Source organism: Pipistrellus kuhlii, unplaced genomic scaffold (genome assembly GCF_014108245.1).
Source record: "Pipistrellus kuhlii isolate mPipKuh1 unplaced genomic scaffold, mPipKuh1.p scaffold_m20_p_3, whole genome shotgun sequence".
Lineage (NCBI taxonomy): Eukaryota > Metazoa > Chordata > Mammalia > Chiroptera > Vespertilionidae > Pipistrellus > Pipistrellus kuhlii.
In genome coordinates, this window is record NW_023425529.1 from 63635608 (window position 1) to 63650740 (window position 15133).

A 15133-nucleotide genomic window follows, 5' to 3' on the forward strand; every position below is an offset into this window, starting at 1 on the left:
AAGGTATCTTCTACTTACAGGAAAAGTAATTTTGTTTATTTTTAATTACATTTGCTAATAGGAATCAAACATAAATCATTGATAATAAAACCAGCTTTTACATAGGTGTCTGTATTTCCTAATTCTTGTCTTAAAGTATGCAATGTTTTATTTATATGTGAATTGGCAACCAGTTTAGGTATACTATTAATAAAACATTACCTTTTTTTACCAAGAAAGAAAAATGTGCAAAAAAGACATGGGAAATCTGGTCACTAGATATGAAAACTATCTGCCACACTCATCACCAACCCCAGTGTCTTCTCTTATTGTGGTGCCTGTCCTTTAGTGAGCACTTACTTTGAACTAGGTACTGTGGACGAAAGCGGCCACATGCTGACCTGACAAGCTCGGGGGAGGCCTGCATGGCAGTCTTGCAAACTCAGAGACCTAAAGTAACTACAAAAGATGGTCTGAAATTAAACTAACTAAAAGCAGTTATGGTGGGCAGTTACATCCTAAGCCAGTATCTGCACTGACAGGCTCAACCTTTTCCTTAACTGCGCCTATCTGTCTTTTTGCATCTATGATAACATACCCTTGAAATGTCTAGGGAACTTGTAACTTCCCTTTCTCGGGACCCCTTGGGGCACAACCTAAGGTGCTAGGCGCCAGGACAGATACCACAAATTCCTTCATTATCATGTTAATTGTCCCTTCACCCACCTAAGTATGTGTCATCTTTTTATTTTTTATCCAATCCCAGGGGTTTTCCTGCTTAGCTTTCTCCCACTTCTCTAATCTATCACCAACGGATTTTATGTAACCCACCTATGTCCCTTTCCTTTGATTGCAGTGTATAAATTCAGATGTAACCCGCCGTTCTCCAGAGCGTTATCTCAATTCGTTGAGGTTCTGCTTCCAGCATATATCAACAGTTTGGCTCAAATCAACTCACAAAAATTCTTTACAGGTTTCAATAGTTTTTTTGTTTTTGTTTTTTATGTTAACATTACTGGGCTAAGCCTGAATTAATCGCTAATATCAATTTTGTGGAAGTGTTATGGTTACCTCCACCACTTTTTGTAAATTAGTATCTAGAATAAAATATTCCAGTGAATGTCAATTTTTCAAACTCAAGCCAAATGACAGAAAATGTTTCTTAAGAGATCTGAGCCTATAGAAAATTCAGGTTTGCTTTATTCTATGTTTACATTCTTTTTCAGAGAAAAAACAACGTCTTAAAAAGAGAAAAGAAAGCTTAATAATTCATTTCCCTTTCCCTCTAAAATAATCTACACACACACACACACAGAGAGAAAATCACTTAATCTTAATCACTAGTTAGAAATAAACCAAATGAGTGTAAATCGAGGAATTCTAGAGAAATACCTTTCTTCCTCCCCCTTATTGCTCACTTTTTTTTTTCTTTTTTTTCTTTTTGCAAGATTTCTTCACTTCCTAGGCCTGCCTGGATCATCCCTGCCTGTGCCTTTCAGTATGGAATCATCTTGCCCACCCTTATAACTCACACCCTGCATTTAATACATGATTTCATATTTCCAACTCACAAATTTTGCCTCTCACTCCTGTTCTATATGATAATTTCAGGGCAATAGGTTTGAGGTAAGAAGCCTGACTTTTGCATGTCAAGTTGAATGCATACAAATAAGAGTGTACCCTGTTCAGCACACGGACATTGTCATGCGTTTGTCGAGGGGCGCTGAGACCTAGCCAATCCCACAAAAGCTGCTCTGTGGACCTATTCTACACAGTCGTTTGGTTCGGCTGCGTATTGTTTTTTAAAGGCACATTGAAATCAAAGTGTTTTCCCAGGCTCTCGGAGTGCCCGGGTCAAGAATGCTGACAATCTCCTGTCAGAGAGAGGCTGTCAGCATCACCCCCTGTCAAGCACTCCCAGTCGTCACTTGAATAAGAACAAGCAGGCAACCCGCTGCCTTGTGACAAGCGCCGTGCCTCCGAGGGAGCCAAGTGCTGTGAATGGAGCCCGCAAAGGTCACTTTATGTAAGGGGAAAGAATGGAGTCACCCAGAGGCAGACACGGTTTTGAATGAAAAACCTGTTTCCTGGATGCTGGAGTGCATGTCCTTCCTAGGGGCCCTCTCCTCCCCCCGCCCGTCATCCTCTCAATGAAATGTACCAGTTCTGAAATCTCCAAGTGGTCTAGTTTGGGGTATCGAATGTCCTAGGTAGGTGACGAACTGTTACTTACGATTGAATTTTGAGCTTTGTGGATTGCATTCAACTAGTCCCCTGGAAGGGAAATAACAAATCTGACCGCCCCACCTTTTGGATTTCATGGTTGCCAATGGATTCATTACCCTGGACACATCTTTTTCAGGGAATAGTTCTCCAGACACTTACGCGCGGAGAGGTGAGAAAAGCCAGTCAGCTACCTCCTTGAGCAACTGTATAAACATTCAAATCACTTCAACATTTTTTCAGCTCCCGAGATAATTTCAAGACCTTGGGGTGGGAGTGAGGGGGAGTTAGCAACACCGGAAACATTCCATGAATATTTTAGGAGTCGGTGTGATAACATACATTCCAAACAGCTTTTTAACCTAGTTTCTAAATAAATCATTTTCAATTAATTTTTGAAAAAGGATATATTCTAGCAACTATATTCAAAATATGTTTGTTTCAAAAGATATACAATAGCTGTCTTATTTCGTGCATTTTCTGCTTGCTTAAAGTTTTGGTTAAACCACATGGATGATATTTGGAAGGTCGAAGTCAGAACTCACTTTTGAAAACTGTGAAATGAAAGTTTATTTTAAATATTTATAACTGCCTTAAGACAGTTTAACAGCTTATATAATTTTTTTTTAAAAAATTATACTTTGGGTGGGGTTTGGGGGTATATGGTGTCTGGAAGTTTCAAGTGATTATTTGCAAGAATAACACCTTGAATTTAGATAAATTATCCTCCAAGCCCTGCAAAGCAGAGGTACAGTAGAAAGAGAACTAATCAGCTGGGTTTGGTTTACATTCCTGGCTTTGACTGATTGGCTGCGATCATGAGCAGCTCCCTGGGCCCTTCCTGTGTTCAATTTCTTTCTCTGCAAAAAAGGGATGAATGAGGCTTTGTCTAAACTCCTAAAATTCCATTTTCAGCCCTGGTCTCAAACTTGCCATTTGCACTGCTGGAGGAGAGGTGTTGCTGCCTGCCATCCTATAGAAGGCAAATATAAGCCAGGAGACAGCCATGCAGCTCCGCTCTCCCAGGAGCCGCCTGGCACTCTCTATAGGCATCAAGAATTATTTAATGAGAATCTCTGGGAATCGTTATAATTAATCTTTGGTGAGCCAGTATATTGTAACAAGTCAGATTCACCCTCACACATTCAACCATATACTGATCGCTACGTTTGGAGCCTCCTTTGCTGTCAGAAACTAAAAGAGCAAGTTATTAAATTATTCTCTCACTGAAACTGAGCTATTCCCTCCAGTGATGGTGTCAAAACAGGACAATAGGCAGTTACAAAGGGACTTGGCAGCACCACAGACCACTGTTTTGTAACGGGGGTTTGGGCAGGCTGGGGCCAACCCTCAAAGCAGGGTGCCCAAAGCTCTGGGGGAGCCAGCTCTGCCCAGTGCTGCTTCAAACCCCCCAGATGTCAGGTTCTGCAACAAAAACTGACCAACTCACCTTCATGAGCCATGAAAGTTACTAGCAAGGAAAGTGGATATATAAATGCGCGCACACACACACACACACACACACACACATACGTATGTATAGGGAGCTACTTGAAAGAATCATTAGAGGCAGGTATATGTTTACAAATTGCAGCCAAGCTTTGTAGAAATATATATTTCTTTAGCAGCTAAATAGAAGAAAAAGTCCGGCTGGTGTAGCTCAGTGGATGAGCATCGGTTCATGCACCAAGAGGTTACCAGTTCATTCCCCAATCAGGGCACAGGCCCTGGTTTCCCAGGGAGCATGCAGGCAGCAGCTCCCTGTTGATGTTTCTCTCTCATTGATGTTTCTATCACTCTCTCCCTTTCTAAAAGCTCAATAAAAAGATATATATTTTTTTAAATGGAGGAAAGAGACTGTGCCCATAACCATTACAAGTTTGGTTTCTTTGACTGTGATTAGTCACCAAGCCAGGCTGCTCTGTGGAGGTGATGAGTCAGCCCTGACAGAGCAAGCCACACCACTCGGTAGAGTTTGCCACAGCCAAGTACAAAACACTTGCAAAAAAACCGAACTGTTGGCTCAGTACGAGCGGAACTGCATGTGAGTTATCAGCTTCAGGAGAAACCAGTGGAGGACTGTGACTTAATTAGAACGTTGAAACTCGTAAAGAGTCATTTCCTGTGTCTTTCTGTACAGTAAGTTGAATACTCATTTATCAGTTATTTCAAAAGCAAAGCATGTCTGGTCTTAAAGGACTGCACACAGTATGTGTGTATTCACTCTGTTCCAAACAACTGGCAGGGTTTGAGAATATTCAACATAACTGTATTTTTTGGACTGTTTTTTCAAGTTTTTATTTCCAGAGCTCAAGTAAACATCAAATGCTTCAGGTTAATGCCCTGGCAGGGAGCAAGCACTCCCACATCTACCATATCTCAGCAGTTCGTTCTGGCTTTGCATCAAGGTGTAGCAGAGTGGAGCTCTCTTTCCTCAGGTTTTAAAAATCCCTTCAAGATAAAATCTGATTCAGAATAACCCTCAGACCCAGGAGCTCTGCCTACATGAATAGTTTAACAGGTCATCTAACTCTCCTGAGTCCTCTGGCCCCCACCTGCGCCATCTTTGCTAACCAGACTCACTTTATAGGCAAGGAAGGTGAAGGCTCTAGAACACACACATCATGGCATTTATTTGCCTTTCTGTGTGGTGAGGGTTTCTAACAAGGTCTTTGAGAGAGATGCAAAGCAAGGAAGAATGCCTTGATGAATAGATTCATATTCATTCAATAGAATAACTGTGTTCATAGAGTTTATTATTCATTTTTCCTGTGTCACTAATTCTGGACAGTGGCAATATTGTGCTCATATGGTTGCTCCCACTTTACTATGAACATAAATTTGGCTCACGTTCTATTTTAAAAAGTCAGAATTAGTTAATGCTATTTTTAATTGCAATAATATCCTGTTTTTAAATCTAAATGATTTGGACTGAAATGCACATTATGTGTATTATATGCACATGTAATCTCTGTATCTATACAGGCATAACAGAAGTACAAATATCTAAATATCCTTCTTAAAATAGTCTTTAGGTAATAATAATATTTACATAATGCTTTACTACAAGTAAAATGGTTAAGTAGTAGCTCTGAGATTGCACTCATAGATTTCTCTGCCATTTCATAGTATATCCATACTAGCTCCTCAAGGGAGCTACTGAGACAGGCCTCTGCCAATTCTATAGGGAGCACTGGAGCTGAGATAGGCCTTACGGCTGTCCTGATTGAGACAAAAGGTCCTGATTTTTTTAAAATTGATTTTAGAGACAGAGAGAGAGGGAGAGAGGGAGAGAAGGAGAGAGGGAGGGAGAAAGGGAGGGAGGGAGAGAGAGAGAGAGAGAGAGAGAGAGAGAGAGAGAGAGAGAGAGAGAGAGAGATTTGTTGTTCCACCATATTCCCTGACTGAGGCTCGAACCCACAACCTTCGCATTTGGGACAATGCTCTAACCAACAACCAGCTGAGCAACCCAGCTCAGGGCCTGGCCTTTATCCACTCCCCAGAGACCAAGCATGGGATGTGGATTACCCTCAAGAGGGTACGCCCTAAAGCTTTATGGTTCTCCCTAAGACCACACTGAGGACAATTCTGAGAAAAGAACTCACTGAGAGCATGACAGTCACCAACACTGCCATACCAGGGGACCGAGTATAAGAAATACATCTATAATAGCAAAGTTATAACGAAACAATCAAAATACTCAATGTTTCATAAGCATATGAAGCAAGACTGGACAGTAATAAGCAAATGAAAATAGAAGTACTATAAATAATGTTTTTTCTCTTTTTTTTCAAAGTTGAACTCAAGGATGTTGTTATCATACTGTTCTTACCATTTTTTTAAGTGTATATTTTTATTGATTTCAGAGAGGGAGAGAGAGATAGAAATATCAATGATGAGAATCATTGATTGACTGCCTCCTGATTTTCCTTCTGGTTTTCTCTTTCCTTCTTGTTGTAGAATTTTCAGTCAGTCGACTACCTGTAGCTCTGGGCAATGTCCATTTTATATTTTAGTTGTATTCCATTGAAATTGTTGTGTGCGGCTGCAGTTAGGTGTTTACCTGAGCAGCCATCTTGGATCCTCCCCCCTGATTGACTGCCTCCTGCACACCCCACAAGGGGATCAAGCCAGCAACCAGGGCATGTGCCCTGACGGATAATCAAATTGTGACCTCCTGGTTCATAGGTCAACATTCAACCACTGAGCCATGACGACTGGGCTATTCTTACCATTTAAAAGAAATGCTGAGATCTCAGAAAATATCATTTATAGCTTTAAAATGCCAGGTATCATATATTAACATCACTATAATGATTCCCAAGCCAGTTTGTGTACCCTAAAATACAGAGGGAGCTTCTATGCACTCATATATGTACTAACTTATTAAATCTTCTCAGTAACCCTAAGGTTGATACCTTTATTAACCACATTTTGCGGAGAAGAAAATTGAGTTTCCACAAGGTTATGTAACTCAAGATCTGCATGGCTAGTAAGTCATGGACCTGGGACTCAAATCTTGACTGTTACCAACCATGCTTTATCACCTACTGTATACCTTTATCTCACACAATACCCCTGAAGTCCCCTCCCAATGGCAGCAGTTTGCCTTCTTAGATTGCATTTCTTCTTTTTTATTTATGTATTGATTTGAGAGAGGGGGAGAGACAGAAAAATGCTAACTTGTTGTTCCACTTATTGATGCATTTATTGGTTGATTCTTGTATGTGCCCTGACCAAGGATGAAACCTGCTCTAACCAACTGAGCTACCTGGCCAGGGTTCATTACATCTTAAAAAAAAAAAAAAAAAAAAAAATCATGCTTAAAATAGTAGAGAAATGAAAAACCTTTCAGATTTTCTATGTTAAATTCTTTTGAGATTTAAAGGTTTTTTTTAGATGCCAATAAAGATTGTAAAACTATTCTATTTTTCTTTAAAGAATCAACCCTCTATTCTGCTCTCAAGGAAAAACAGGAAGCTTTATAGATACCTGTTTGAAGAATGATTCTCGGAGCCAAGGCTCTACCCTCTCAAGAGGCATAGAAGCACTAGAATCTCTTTGGGACTCAAGCAATTCAAGCCAATTACTGGAACCATTTCTCATCCTCTGGGGCATTATGGAAAATTCAACTCAAATTCATTAGCATTCTGAAAGGTAATTATTTTCCCAAAATATCTGAGTGAATTTTTAGGTCCTATATTCAAAATGCCCAGCTAATGTTTTTAAAAATAAATTTCCAGCCAAAGCCGGTTTGGCTCAGTGGTAGAGCGTCGGTCTGCGGACTGAAAGGTCCCAGGTTCGATTCCGGTCAAGGGCATATACATTGGTTGCGGGCACATCCCCGGTAGGGGGAGTGCAAGAGGCAACTGGTCAATGTTTCTCTCTCATCGACGTTTCTAGCTCTCTATCTCTCTCCCTTCCTCTCTGTAAAAAATCAAAAAAAAAAAAAAAAAATACATTAAAAATAAATTTCCAATCCCACAAATGGTCTTTCTCTTCCCAGAATGGTCACGGGATTTTCGACAGACAAGCCCTTTAGAATGCTTCTCTGATAGGAAAGCAGAGTGTCCGTGCCCGGTCAGCAAGGCCTTCAAAAGGTCCACAGGTCAGCCATCTCATTTGATACTTTATTTAAAATGGAATGCATTTTTAAAATATGAAAAATAAACCACATCTCTCCAAATCATTTAAGAGACATATTTACACAAATTATGAGCATACTTAAGTTCAGGAATGTGATAGTAAAACATTTGGTACATTGTGATACTTGTTTTTCAGAAGCCGATACTTGCATATTCTGAAACTAAGCAGAAAGCCGACAGTGGAATGTAACAGACAATCATTTTATCTTCCTTCTCAAAATTAATAATAGGAAGGATTACCTATTATACAATCCAATTCCTCACAATCCCACTGGTCACCAGTAGGCCAGCTTCTGAGGGATAGGGAATTGGCCTCTCCAGCTTTTATGAATGCCCCAAAGTCCTCCTGCTTCCTTCACTGGACAATAATGCCCTAAGGAAACCCTGCTGGATCCTACACTCCATTTAGCAGATGTCCTGCCAACGACATTGCAGATCACGTTGTCATCTAATGTTATGTAACTCTAGATTGGCTGTACAACATACAGATCAAAAAGTCACCCTTCAAGTTGTGTCCAAACTGTAGGAAGTAGTTACTAAAAGCCCACCCAACACAATTGAATAATTAATACATCTCAGGTGGTTTTGGGTAAATTGGTATATTCCTTTTGAAGGAATCACTGATGTATTCAATATCAAGTTCTGAAGCTTCCAAATTTAAATTTTAGCTGGCTGAAGGCATTTTACTGGTAAAGCAAAAGGAAGTTTGACATTTACAAAAAAACAAAAACAAAAAGAAGAATGAATGTTCACAAGCCCATCCTCATCCTACAAAGCTCTGTGTTCTATGGGATTGATCTAGTTTTCACATAAGTCTTAGACCCTCTTCTAACCCTGCCATTGAACATGATATTGTAAACACTTGGAGACAGGCTAAAACCAAGTCACTTTCCCTGGGCACTGAAAAGAAGTGATGCGTTTGAACTTCCACGATAGCAAAAACTTGTATCAGATTTAAAATGAGGAATCTTTAAGAGAAAAGGGTATATGAGGGCAGTTTTTTTTTGTTTTTTGTTTTCTTTAAAGCACCCACACACCAAAAAAAAAAAACCTTTTAACTTAAGCCAGACTTCCTAACAGTGTTTACATCTGAGGGGAATTCTTTTGAGCAGTGAGTTGAGTTTTTCTACCTCCTTTTGAAAAAATGTTCAGTGAAATAAAAGTTGGTTCAATTTCCATATGAGGAAATTCCAGCTTCCTCTGAGGGAACTGTTCATTTTGAAAGAGCCCTTTATAGGCCTTTCCTCTGACCTCAGCATTCCCTGTAGGGCATAAGCAGATCTGATTTCCACTAAGAGAGTATGCCAAAGGAGCCTCGTCACGTTGTGTAGCTGGTCCAGGATTAGCTTTTCTCAGGGAATGAAATGAGCGTAAAGGAAGCTCAGTGTGAGGCAAGAGAAGGAGAAACCACCTTCTGGGTGCCAGAGAGTTACACATTTTTTCCTCCTTTCATTCATTATTCTCAATAAATAGTTATTGAGCTGTGTACAAGGCGGAGGGCCAAGAAGTTCAAACACAGAAGTTCAGTTTCCAGATGGGAAATCCTTTAAATTTTCCAACTTTTCACATTTTATGTTTATTTAAGGGGTGAGTTTTCTGTTGGACCTGCCCTTTCCTTCTTTTTCTTGGGTTGAAAGAAGTACTTTTATTTTTTTCCATGAAGGAGATTGGTTAGGCCTGTTTAATAAACTCTCTTTTACAGGTAGAACCACTGGGACGCAAAATGTTTGCATTTGTATTTTGTTTTGTTGCGCTTTGTCAAGCATAGCTGTTTCTTTGTTCTGGAAAGTTATTCAACCATAATAATTTCAAAGTGTCAAAACACAAAAACCATCCCACTCCTCTCCTTTCTCATTTTTGTCTTCACAGTTAAATATTAAGAGACCTTCTAACTAGAGAGCCACTAAGAGGGTCAACTCAACATAAATATCACAGCAGGCAAAGGACTAAGGGCTGTGGAAAGACAGGACAAGTAAGAACCATAGACATGGTGGTGGAAAAATTCCACCATTCAGAACTTAGCCTATATATAAACTTAATAAATCTTAATTTTAAACTACTTGGAATAAATATTATCTTTTTTTTATAGCACAGTAATTTGAAGAAAAATCATTCTATCTGGAAAAAAAAACTGGTTTCATGGTTATATGATCTACATATTAAAACACTGGTACAATGAGGCATTATCTTAAAAGTACAGCAGGGGTTCCAAAGAAGCTGAATCAAACTTGGCTTAAGAACTCTTTAGATTTGACTCTCTTAGCTGCCATCATATGAATATATATATAAAATTTTTTAAAAATCTTTGCAGCATATGTTCTCAGCCACAACTTAAACAGCCTCTGGAAATGGGAGTCCCCTTAAATTCTATTTGCCATTTGCTCAAATTTCAGATTACCCCTGCAACTTTTTGGATTAGAGTTTTATGGCCTCCAAATTCCATTCTTTAAATATTGCACTAAAAAGTAATTTAACCATGAAACTCCTTTCCAGAGGGAAGGAGAATAAAGGCATCTCTAGCATAAAATTCTGTTTTCATTTCTTGACTACATAACTTAGCATGGGCTTAATATCGACCGTCTAATTCGGATGCTGGAAAAATACTGATCAAGACTTTGCAAAAGATACTGGAAAACAGAGGCCCGTTAGTAAGGCCATGCAGATAGGAAGTGATTTTCAGCCCCAGGAGGATGTTGTATCATCTATGGCTCGTTTTAAATTGAAGCAGCATCTGCCCCTGTGGATTTTGACTATCCTTTTGATTTAGCACAGAAGAGCGTTTGTTCCACCTTTAAAAGGACACCCCCCCCCCCCCCAACCCCTCAGGAACAAGTGGCTGCTAAAACAAGACTGGGGTTGTTTTCCTACTGAAAATCCTGTGTTTATCCAGTCCTTTCCTTTCAATTTCTAAGTTTAGTTAACCTAACAACAAAACCTATAACCCTCCAATTTCTCACAGAGCAATAAAAAGCAAAACAATTGGTTTCTCTGATTAACATTTTCAGTGAGAAAACAAAAATTTATGACTCTCAGACCTTTGAAATAGTTACAAACTGTATTTTTAAACTCTTTAAGATTCTAGGATATGCTTCTAGAATAAAGTAAGGAAATGTGGTTCCAGTAAAATGTGCAAGGCCCTTGGTGAAAGGTTATCTCTAGTGTGGACAGAACACAAAAATGTTCTCAGACAAGCCGATTTGTCCTCATTATGTTTTTTGAAATGAAACACCTAGTGCATTTATACTCAGAAACCATAAATATCTCCTTATTACGCCCTTCACAGATGGCATAAGCAAGGTTTTTTTCTACAGCAGATTCATTTTCTACCACACATTCAAAATCATCCTGCCATCAGGTGGGTTATGTTTTAAATATTTTGAATTAGAGATCATTACTAATTTCCTTTTAGAAAAACAGATTTTCACAATTACACCACTCTGAACATTTAGCTTCTTTAAACTTCTATTCTACACAACACAGCTTCTAAAGGGGAAAAAAATAACCTCAAAAAAAAGTTATATATCACAGAGTTTAATTTCAACCACCTGGCATAACAATGAGTGTGTCGGGGTTCCGAAAATGACCTAGGAATAATGAATGAATGAAGTCTCAAGGTTTTCCCCTACACCTCCCTTTTTTCCTTTCCAAGATTAGAACTTACTAGAAAAGAGGTTTTTTAAAATAAAGTTCCTTTTTTGGAAAAACGGCCTACATTCAGAAATGTCTTAGAACAAATATTTTTTTAAAAAAAACTAATAAATAATCATAAATCAAAATACATTAAAATAAAATTACAGTACATCTTCGCTCCTAGAAGGTCCACCCTACTGGGAGAGGTCCTTTCAAAGGTTCATAAATAAAGCCTTCTAGCCTTGCAATCATTTCCTGCATTGTGATGAGGAAGAGTATGCAGAAAACTCAGAGGAATTGTGTAAGTTATCGGTCGGCTGATGTCCAAACTACTTGATCCGGTGCAGCGCAGGGAGACTTGTTTTCCACCCACATGAGGACAATAGAAAGGCGCTCTCACTTCGTCGAGTCCTCAGAACCTGGAAAGAAAGGACACCGAGTGAAGTAGGAGGCTCAGGTTCCTCCAAGACCCAGTTCTCTCCGGGCCAGTCAGACAGACGGACAGAGCGTGCTCCCTAAGACACAGGGGTCGCTCCCTCAAGTGCCAGACCCGGCAAGGGCCAGCGGTGCCGCCGGCTGCACCCCACCGGACGCGGGCGGGCAGGGTGGGTGGGCAGGTGGCGGTCGGCAGGCCTCCCCACCCAGCCCGAGCCCCCCACGCTCCCCTCTCTGCCCGGCTTCTCCTGGCTCTAGCTTGCTTCGCTTCTTCCCACCTGCCCAGAAACTTGAAATAACTTCTCATTCCTCCACCCAAGAGCCAAACCCGTGAACACACTTCCAACTCCTAACAGCCCGAGACCCAAAGCTCGCCCGGCCCTCGGGAGCCGCAGTTGCCGGGGCCTTACCTCGCCTCGCCCGGGTGCTGCCCCCTTCAGGCGGAGTTGGAGGTGCTGCGGAGGAGCCGGTGGCCGTGCGGCTGCGAGAGCGGTTGTTGGTGCGGGTGCGGGAGCTGATGCGGGTGTTGGTGCGGATGCGAGTGCGGATGTGGATACGCGTGGAGCTGTTGGGGCTGCGGCTTGGGTTGGGGCTGAGGCTTGGGTTGAAGCTGCGGCTGGGATTGGGAATGTGGCTGGGGCTGGGATAGGGGCTGGGGCTGGGGTTGGGGTTGGAGCTGGAGCTGGGGCTGGGGCTGGGGCAGGGGCAGGGGCTGCGGCTGCGGCTGCGGCTGCGGCTGCGGCTGCGGCTGCGGAGGCTGCTGCTGGACCAGGTGCTGCTGCTTCTGCCGCGTGGACTTGACCGCCAGGATGGCCTGGCGGTTCTTGTACTGCACCATCTGCAGCGTGATCTCGGCGTTCCAGCCTTGGTCCTGCGGGCACCGAAAGTCGATCTCCTTGCCTTCGGCCATCACCACCGTGAAGTACATGTACTTGCCCTTGCGCTCCACGCAGTCCACGGTCTTCATGTTGGAAAAGTGCAATTCCTTGAGCTTGGCCGGCGGCTCGAGGATGGCGGCGGTGGGCGCCCCGGGCTGGGACGGCTCGGCGGGCCCCTGCCCGGGCTGCGGCGGCGGCGGCGGCTGGAGCTGGAGCTGGTGCTGGTGCTGCAGCTGCTTGGGCGGGATGAGCAGGAGCCCCTCCTCGGTGAGGATGCAGCACTTTTTCTTCCAGAGCTGCAACAGCCCGTCGCTGCGCTTCTCCAGCACCCCCTCTTTCAGCGCCTTGCAGCCGCTGCTCTCCAGCATCTTCCCGGCATAGGAGGGGGCGCCGCTCGGCTCGGCCTCTCGGCTCCCCGGCGCCCGGGCCGGGGGCAGCGGCAGCAGCCGCGCTCCGTCCTCGCCCCGGCGGGTCCCGCGGCGGCCGGCCGCCCGGAGCGCGCAGAGGAGGCCGACGCGCAGGAGGCACAGCGACGGCGGCTCGGGGTCCGGGCAGAGGAGCAGCCGCGTCCCGAGGCGCCACCGGGTCCCCTCGCTGCGAGCCGCCGGGCCTCGGCCGTCCTCCTGCGAGCGCTCAGCGAAGGGCACTGGCCGGGCCCCCTCGCGGCGCTTTTGAATGGGCCATCCTCCCCACCCCCGAGTGACACCCAGCGGAAAAGGCGGCTCCCGGCGCCCGCCGCGCGGGGGGAAGCCCGGCTCCGAGCGGCACTCCGCCGCGGGCGCACGCCTCATGAACTTGGGGCCGGGCCAGCGCCGGCCGCGCCCGCGCCCCCTCCCCCGCTCGCCCCGCCTCTCGCCGCCCACTCGCTTCCTCGTCCCTTCCTGAGGGTGCCTGCGGGGACCCGAGCCCCGGAAACCCCCCCTCTCCTGCAGGACCGACAAGTCAGGAGTGCCCCCGCTGGCCGGCGACAAATGCCAACTCTCCCAGGGCGCTGGGAGGCCACCCCTTCTCCCCCCCCCCCCCCCCACCCTCCGGCCGGCGGGGCCGTCTGCTGACCGGCTCCGGACGGGAAGGGGGGCTGCGAGGGGCGCCCAGCGACCACACGGCGCCCGGGACGCCGGCCTCCCCCTCCGCCCGCTGGCCCAGCCCTGCGATCGCGCCGGGCGCCGCAGCCCCGCGGAGCCGAAGTCCTGGCCCAGACAGAGCCCGGGGGCTGAGGAGGAGGCTCGCGAGCCGTGGGATCCGGGGAAGTGTGCCCTCCGCGACCCTACGTAAACGTCTCGGTGCACAAAGGCCGGGAGGACACGGTGTCTTTGCACTCGTTTGCTCAGGGTCATCGCGTCTTCCTGGGGCAGAGAGGGCAATTGTTAAGCAATAGCGCTCCCGTCTGTCCTGTTTGGAAGGGGTGGAAGGAAGGCGACCTCAGAGGGCACCTCGCCTCCCTTCACTAAACAGCCTATCTTCTTCACCTTGGACACAAATTCTCCAGCTTCCCTCTGGACCCATCGGGACGGTCTGCAACCTCTCACAACAGTAACTCAACTCTTATCTAAATCCCGGGATCTTCCCGTGCTGAGACTATAAGGGCAAATGGGTCTCCGTTGGTCCCTCTCTTTACAAATGCCTATGGGGCCAGGTCTTTGTTTTATAATTCATATGTGATCTGGGGAAGGTGATGCTCTCTCGTACTTCCAATTTCTACAGAAATTCCGAGAAACAAGCCAGAATAAAGAGCATAAACTGAAACCAAACCTCTTGATGGGAAAATTCATCCACTAAGTAAACAGAGATCCTCTGTCCTGACCTTGAGGATGTGAAGAAGAATCGCACGGAGAAGAAATAAACCAGTGGTGGGCAAGTCAGGATTGGTCACGGTTAAAGGAAAGGCTGCTGCGTGTGCCAAGAAGCAGGGAGAGCTTAAGTTCATCTGCTAGTTTCTTATGGCTGGAACGAGGAACTCAACAGGGGAAGAAGTGATGAGAGATGAGCTTGGAGATGAGCAAGAGTCAAATCCTTTGTGCTATGTTAAGAAATATGAATTTAACCCCAAGGTAATCAAGAACAAAGGATAATTTTGTACAGGAGGATCCTGAATCTTAATCTAAGAAACCGTGTCTTGGCAAATGGGACAATCCCAGCACAATCCCGAGTCCCACTGAATTTGCAGTTGGCAGGTTCTCAGGACCTTCACATTGTTTAATGGGCTAGCAGTCTTTTTTAAAGAAAAGGTCAATTAAAAAAAATTATATAGATGTTTGGTAAGATGATGTAAAAAAAAAAAAAAGGGTAAGCAAGTTTCTATAAAAATAAACACTACCATGCACATCTCAGACCTTTCCTTGT

The 15133-nt window shown here is 44.2% G+C and overlaps 1 protein-coding gene across 2 annotated transcripts; it reads right to left on the reverse strand.

The window, feature by feature from the left end:
* Positions 1 to 7818: 7818 nt before the first annotated feature.
* On the reverse strand, positions 7819 to 13711 carry PHLDA1 (pleckstrin homology like domain family A member 1). Of its 2 annotated transcripts, XM_036458915.2 has the most exons (3): positions 12583 to 13711; positions 12323 to 12546; positions 7819 to 11896 (listed from the first exon to the last, which is right to left on the reverse strand). In XM_036458915.2, the coding sequence occupies exons 1-2, from the start codon at positions 13579 to 13581 to the stop codon at positions 12349 to 12351; spliced, it is 1197 nt and encodes a 398-aa protein (XP_036314808.1). In that variant the 5' UTR covers positions 13582 to 13711; the 3' UTR covers positions 7819 to 11896; positions 12323 to 12348. The 2 variants fall into 2 exon arrangements, with proteins under 2 accessions (XP_036314808.1, XP_036314806.1); XM_036458913.2 differs by having other exon boundaries at positions 12323 to 13711.
* Between the last annotated feature and the right edge of the window lie 1422 nt (positions 13712 to 15133).